We start from the raw sequence: 7,320 nt of genomic DNA, 5'->3' as shown, positions 1-7,320 counted from the left end.
TCATGCACCCGATTCGCGACGAACATTTTCCAACGCGAACCCTGGCTGGGAGAGCCAGGCTTTAGTGACCTTTGAATCGGTCCAGCAGTGGTAAATGTGAATAGCGATAGTGAGCGCGGATCGCGCGGCGGCGATAGTACGCGCGAGCAGAACCGCGGCGAGTAACTCTAACCGAGGAATACTCATGGGCTTGAGCGGAGCTACTTTGGACTTCGAGAGAAGTAGCGTAATGTCTACCGTTCCGTCAAAATGCGTAACCTTTAAGTACACGACCGCTCCGTATGCGGAGGCGGAAGCATCGGCAAACCCATGAATCTCCGCGGTGAGAGTGTCGGAACCGTAGCCGGTCCAACGCGGAATGGTGATTTGTCGCAATAATGGTAATCGAGAATAATAATCTCTCCACTGACGGAGAAGATTTTCAGGGATCACATCGTCCCATTTGCATCGAAACAGCCAGAGTTGCTGCATCAAGATTTTTGCGGTGATGACTACGGGAGCCATCCAGCCGAGAGGATCAAAAAGTCGCGCTATTGTCGAAAGTATGGAGCGCTTCGTGTCGGGAAGCGACTCTGCGAGTGTGACATCAAACTGAAAAACGTCTGTATGAGGATGCCACTTGATACCCAGTATCTTGAGACGCTCGTCAGATTCGAGCGTTTTTGCGGAAGCAAGGCCATGATCCTGCGGATCGATGCCTTCGAGCAATATGGGATTGCTACTCGCCCATTTTCGGAGGTAAAATCCTGCTCGTTTCAAGAGAGAAATCAGTTGATCTCGCGTCTGAAGCGCGAGCGGTATGTCATCGGCGCCAAACACCGCGTCGTCGACGTACGTGTGAAGCCGTAATACCGGAACTGCCAAAGGGAAATCAGCGCCTTCGTCTTCGGCAACTTGCTCGACCACGCGAAGAGCGACGTTTGGCGCGTTTGCATTACCGTAAGTGACGGTAAGCAATAAGTATGCTATTAAGGGCCCGTTTGGCGCGGGTCGCCATAAGATCCTTTGATAATTTACATCACTTTTGTGGACAAGAATCTGGCGATACATCTTGGCGATGTCGGCGGTGAAGACGAACCGAAATTGACGCCATCGCAAGAGAATGAAAGATAATTCGGGTTGTAATTTACGGCCGATCATTAGATGGTCGTTCAACGAGAGACCATTGGAGGTCGGTTGAGAGGCGTTGAAGACAACGCGCAAACGAGTTGTTGCGCTATGCTCGCGGACAACTGCATGATGCGGTATATACACTACTTGACCATCAGGGGGGTCATCAAAAGGTGCCTTGGTCATGTGGCCAAGACGTTCATATTCCGCCAAGAAGTCGTGGTATTCCTTTGCAAGGTCGGGATTCGACCTTAACCGTGACTCGAGACGCAAATACAACGCGATTGCAGACTTTTTAGAGTCGCCAAGGTCGATAGGGGGCCCCGATTTGAACTGCAGCCGCACTATATATTGCCCGTTGGGGGCACGAGAATGTGTAGACACGAAGTGTTCTTCGCATTGACTCTCTTCCGGTGAGAGATGAGTTTGCTGAGGAAGTTCTTCGACCTCCCAGAACCGTTTCAGCTGATCGGAGATTTCCGACAACACCGTGCAGTGGTGCGTTTGAATGCGAGTCGGCCGTGACTGCGACGGCATAGGCATTGGTCCAGACAGGAACCATCCAAAAATCGATTTTTGAGCGACGGGCTCATGAGGGGCGCGATTACGGACCTCCGCCAGTAAAATCGCGCCATACAAATCAGCACCGATAATGACGTCAATCGGCGCCGCGCTAGTCGGATCGTTATCAGCTAGCGTAAGTTCGCGAATGTACGACAGTTTCGTTATATCCGGAACGCGTTGCGGAATGTAAGTCGTGAGCGACTTGAGGACAAGAGCGGAAACGGAGGGCGCCGGGCCCGTGCCGTCACGCGCTGACACCTGAACTTTAGCTGCGCTGCGTGCGGTGGCAGCGGTCTCGCCGATCCCAGTGATAGATACGGAGACGCGCGTACGCGGGAGACGCAATCGCTGAGCTAAACGTTCGGTGATCAAAGTAGTGACCGAACCTTGATCCAATAACGCGCGGGCTATACTATGTCGACCGTTGAGCCCGCTCACCTTAATCCAGGCGGTAGCTAACAAAATATTTGATTTTGAAAAGCTAGTGTGAGGCAATAAATGCGAAGTTACCTCGTCAGTTGAGTCTGTTTTCGTGTCCGTAGATGAAGGTGAGCTCTCACCAGTCGAACTATTATTATTTACATCGGTCGTGTGAAGCAACGTATGGTGCTTCTGCTGACATTGACGGCATGTGTTCTTGCTCGAACACGCATCGCGAGTGTGCCGGGTACTTAAGCAATTATAACAACAATGATGTTTCTTCGCGAGATCACGCCGTTGAGCGACGCTTTTATTGTGAAAGTCCGGACACGCGGACAAGAAGTGCGTCTTTTGACACATGGGACATTTGGTCGAACTTGTGTTCGCTGCGTGACTCTGAACAGAGGAATTTGGTTTATTGCCCTTGACTTGAGACGAAGCCGGGACAACATTCTCGAGCGCACGTATGCGTGATAGAAGAAATTTATCAAGTCGATCGTATGTTGGATACTCTGACGCTCTGACGTATCGCCAAGTTGCAATTCCCAGGCCTTTCGTGTGAATTTATCCAGCCTTTGAACGAGCAAATAAACCAAAATGTCGTCCCACGCATCAACAGACCGACCGAGGTTTTTTAACGACTGTATTGCTATGTTCGCCTTATTGCGCAACGCGGTGAGAGCCACTGCGGAATCAGAGGTCGCTTGGGGAAGCGTGTGCAGAGCGTGTATGTGATCATGTACTAAACGACGGCGATTTTCATATCGCGTTATTAGCAAACTCCAAGCTATCTTAAAATTCGCGTCAGTTAATGCCAGATTGCGTATGGCATCGCTGGCTTCACCCTTCACGCAAGAGTGCAGATATTGCAAGCGATTAACGTCTAACAATTCGCGATTGTCAATGATTATGGCTGTAAATTGATCTCGAAACGCTTCCCACTCGCGAAACTCCCCCGAGAATTTAGGAAGACTTATACGCGGCAGGTGCGAAAGAGAAAACGCGGACTAATCCGTGCGCATCGTCGATGCGGCAAATAACTGGTTGTAACTCACGACTGGCTCCAACTCCTCCAGGCTTTCCGACATGTAGTCCAAGGCTGCCTGGCAGGCGTTGTTCGCTGTTTCATAGTGGTTGTCCTTGAAGTACGCTAGCGATGCTTGAACGTCCTCGTTGATGGTCCTGGCCACCGATGCGTGTCCGTTCACGAATTACTGCCACGTTTCCTTGAGAAACGCAATTCTCGAGCGGATTTTCGCAGGTGTCAGGTTGGCTTTCCCAATTTTCTTGAAGTTTTCGAGATAGCGCTCGATTTGTCGCTGGAGTTGCAGCTGGCCTCCCAAATGTTCGGCCATCTCGTACGAGATAGATTTGACTGGTGTCTGTTAATTGACACAGTTGCACGCCGATCCGGCTCGAAGGACCAGAAATTATGTTGGCGAATTGTTTGATCCGGGCGTAACTCCGGTTCGCCACTTTATGCCGGGACGACCCCGACAGGGATCCGACGTGCAGGAAAGTAACACACGGAACTTGAGGAGGCAATGCACAAAATGTCTTTATTCTATATGTACAGTTCGGGTGAGCGCGCCCTTATGTGAGCGCGTCACTTTGCGCGCACGTGATGCGGAGACCGCTCGACGCGGTGGTCACGTGACGTGGTCTTGTACGACCGATCTTGTTGGCGATGGCCAATTCAAGCGCACTTTGATATGCACTGGCAGACGCTCTTACGGCGGTCTATTGCTGTCGCACTCGTTCGGGACACAAGACGCGTAATGTTCACAGTATTGAACTGTGGAGCTCGAGTTGTATGATGGCGAGGCGCGGCGCGACTTATACGCGATGTTTCACCGCTCGCGGTAGCGAGGGTGGATTGCTGCGGACGCTCGACCGGCGCGAGACAATTAGCGGTGCTCGTAACGAGCAAGTGAGCCGTATGCACGACGGAATGTAGCCCGCGTGAAACGGAAAATAGAACGGACGCACGACGGTGTACAACCTCGTGTTCCGGAGTACTTGAGACTACTACTGGTCCCGGAGCTCTCGCGTTTCGGGAGCTTTCGGGCCCGTGACGGGCATCGACCAATCAACCGTGTTTCCGTGATCATGCGATCACGACATGACGGATCGATACACGTCGGGAAAACTTCGCGGTCAGGGTTGACGCGGGGAGCGGCGCGAAATCCCTTCTTTCTGAGGGCGTCTGACGGATGGCGTCACCGTACAGTATTGACCGCGATCGCGACAGAAATTACGGAACACCTTGGATCAAAAGCTTTTTCAGACTCGTGTGATTTGCCGCTCTCGCCTTTGGCTCGGGTGGCAAACTTCACACTCGTCTGAAAAACGCTGCTTTCTCTCGGTGCACAATATACTATAGTAGGTGCTTACAACGTGACATTCTATGAACAAAAAAGATTATATAGTCACTGGCAAGACTGGCAAAGATTGAGTAAGAGCTGAATAAAAAGTTATATTCAATATCAAAGAAAAAAGTAACAAGCGTAAGAAACCAATAAAAATTAACAATAAAAATGCACTTACATGTTCACAAAACGACAGCGTACAACACAGTTCTTTACACTTCAGACTTATGATCTGAAATGCTTACTTTTCGGAATTATGACACAAGCAAATAATATTCAAATGCGTGAATTTGGTTGTTGATTTTGTTGTGCCGTAACCGGGATAGTATATTATTGTAGCGGTTAATGTGACGCACGTGTTCGTTCAGATTATGATTTGCGACTGCCCGCCCAATCTTACAATTCGGCGGTATTTATAATGTCGGAGTCGACATTCCGTTGCTAGTCTAGGACTCTCGAAATAGCGTTAACCTCTCGCTGTCAGTGCCTTGCGCTGGCCCTTGCATCAGCGCTTTCGGTCATCCCGGAGTTGAAATGGAAATTTTTAAGCGTACGGCGCAACTGAACTGAAATAACGCAACACCTACCTACAACGCGACGCCTATACCACATATCATCTCGTCTTGCCAAAAATCTAATAATGGTATCATAATAAAAATACACATGGATGTATTTGGCATTTGACGCTATTAAATTTGCGTTGGAAAAATTGTTATATTTGGCAAAAATAATAGGTGGGGGTGGGGTTAAATTAAAAAATGTGACAAATTTGAAAAATCTGATTACGCCATTGTAAAGAGCACAAAAAGCCATAAACATTTCGTACAAATTTTTTGTCGTTACGCCTTATATTTTCGAAGATATTCGCAAAAAACTATAAAATCCGTTATTTTCGAGGGGTTGTTTCAACCCCTAAACGTCGAGATACGCCACAAAAAAAACACGTGTCTAATGTTTTTTGATGCTCAACAACATATTCAAAGCGCATCCAAATCTGGTAGGTTCCAAATCGGGTTTTTTCAACCAATAAACGTCGAGATAAGCAGCAAAAAAAAATACGAGTCTAATATTTTTTGATGCTCAACAACATATCCAAAGCGCATCCAAATCGGGTAGGGACACTTCCGACCGTTCCCTTGTAAGAAGAAAGATGAAAGAAATTGATCCTTGCTAGGTTCGACAGGAACGATGGCCCTTATTAGATGTAATCGATCTATCTCTGAATCGCAGGCTAGTGCAGCAGCAGGCGACAGGTTAGGTTCAGTAAGAAGGCCAGTAAGAGGGCCTTAATGGTGATGAGCTGACAAAAGGGATACGGTAGCCCTTTATAGCCTCCAAAACCACAGGGTCAAAGGAAATATCCGACCAAGCATCAATAAATTTTCCTAGACGGCCAGCCGAACTTACTTCATTTAACGGTGGTATCGAGATCTGGTTTGGGACTGGGAGCGAGGTAATGGTGGGCCCCTGATCGACGAGCCGTCGATGGACGGGCAGAGGCCTTCCTGTTTCCCGAAGGCCTAAATGTTTGAAGCTGGGCACGTTGCTGAGCTACCTGACGAACTGGTTGAAGCGTTTTTTTCCCCACCTAAGGAACTGATTTGGAGACCTCGCGCCCGGTCTTTTCGCAAATCTGAGCCGCCTTGAGCGTGTCGGCAAAATTCTGGCCAAAAAGGAACTCGTTGATAGGTGCTGACTCTGCGGCGTTCTTACCCAAGATGTTGAGAGAAGGCTTGGTGAAGGCTCTTCTCGCGAGTGAGAGACGGTAGTGATGGTCAGCAAGCAGATGAATGCTTTCTGAGAATAATGCTATAGCCGATTTTGTCTCGTCCCTGAGATCTTGCAAGATCTATGGCTTCAGCATTAATGACATGCCCGAGCCGAAGGCGTTGAGACAACCACCCACCTGTGCCTGTGAAGATGATTGATACTCGTCTCTCTTTACAACTGAAGGGGTCAATGCTGCGATGAGTTTCTTGTTTAACTTTGGCGGAGCCAAAACAGCGAGTTTCCCTTTCGCCTCGTGTTTCGTCAGAAGGTTAGTGCGCATCTCTGCATTAAGGCCACTTCGCGCCTCCGTCTGGATTGAATTCAGAACGACTGGATTCCAAAGAGCTGATGCGGGAGGAGTCTGAGCTTCCCCAAAGAGCTCGATAACTAAGGTGTGTGTCTCGGGGACGACTTCCGGATCCTGAGATTCCGGAAAAACAGTGGCGGGTGGGTCGGCGAAAGATACGTTATCCGCTGATGTGCGGTTTTCCTCTGAGATGGTAACGATCTCCGGTGTGGCCACGCAGAAAAAAGACAGAGTGAAGAAACACATCGGTTATGTCCTCTCTTTGCCAGATATCCGAGAAAAAACTGGGTCGACAAGAGGACATACCTGGTACAATGCCGCGGCTCGCTTGTGCGGCCGTGTGTTCTTCGTACTCTTGCTCTATGGCATGTGGCGTAACGGATGCCAGAGACGATGCAAAGGCAACGTCTTGAGGCGATCTAACCTCTGCGGGCGAACAAACCTGACACTTGTCTAGGTTATGTAAACTGTTGCGATATTCAGAAATTGCTGAATACCTTGGAGAACCTCGCGGTATCTCTCCTTGGATTGGGGACGTCGCGTCGACGATTCTCTCGCTGAATAGCTGTCGTCCGACGAGCTAAAATCCCTGGATCTCTCCCTTTGATGTCTGTCTTTATGAGCGCGTTTGTGCGAACTTTCCCCTGAGGAATGATATCGAGACCCTCTTCTCGAAGAAGAGTGTCTGTCTGCCTTCCTATGCTTTGGCATAACGATCTTAGTACGGAAAATGTCCTGGAAAAAACAAAACAAAAGGTTAAAAAAGGGGTACACTTGGTG

At 49.1% G+C, this 7,320-nt stretch overlaps 1 protein-coding gene across 1 annotated transcript; it reads right to left on the bottom strand.

Annotated features, from left to right (window-relative positions):
* LOC139784485 (uncharacterized) lies at window positions 1-3,449 on the bottom strand. The gene is made up of 3 exons (XM_071723667.1): window positions 3,331-3,449; window positions 3,150-3,276; window positions 1-2,490 (listed from the first exon to the last, which is right to left on the bottom strand). The coding sequence occupies exons 1-3, from the start codon at window positions 3,447-3,449 to the stop codon at window positions 1-3; spliced, it is 2,736 nt and encodes a 911-aa protein (XP_071579768.1).
* Window positions 3,450-7,320: the final 3,871 nt, after the last annotated feature.

This window comes from Temnothorax nylanderi, unplaced genomic scaffold (genome assembly GCF_030848795.1).
Source record: "Temnothorax nylanderi isolate EJ_2023f unplaced genomic scaffold, tnyl_v1.0 TNYL_tig0635_pilon, whole genome shotgun sequence".
Taxonomy (NCBI): Eukaryota; Metazoa; Arthropoda; class Insecta; order Hymenoptera; family Formicidae; genus Temnothorax; species Temnothorax nylanderi.
Note: the sequence above shows the minus strand (reverse complement) of the source record. Positions and strands in the feature narration are given on the sequence as shown.

Bases quoted from the DNA above. Each gene is read 5' to 3' on its own strand.
- LOC139784485 (XM_071723667.1), bottom strand. From the start codon at position 3,449: ATGGCCGAACATTTGGGAGGCCAGCTGCAACTCCAGCGACAAATCGAG. The intron at 3,277-3,330 runs GTTTCTCAAGGA...ATCGGTGGCCAG, and splicing joins AAAATCCGCTCGAGAATTGC to GACCATCAACGAGGACGTTC. The intron at 2,491-3,149 runs GTGAGTTACAAC...TCCTCTGTTCAG, and splicing joins TGGAGGAGTTGGAGCCAGTC to AGTCACGCAGCGAACACAAG.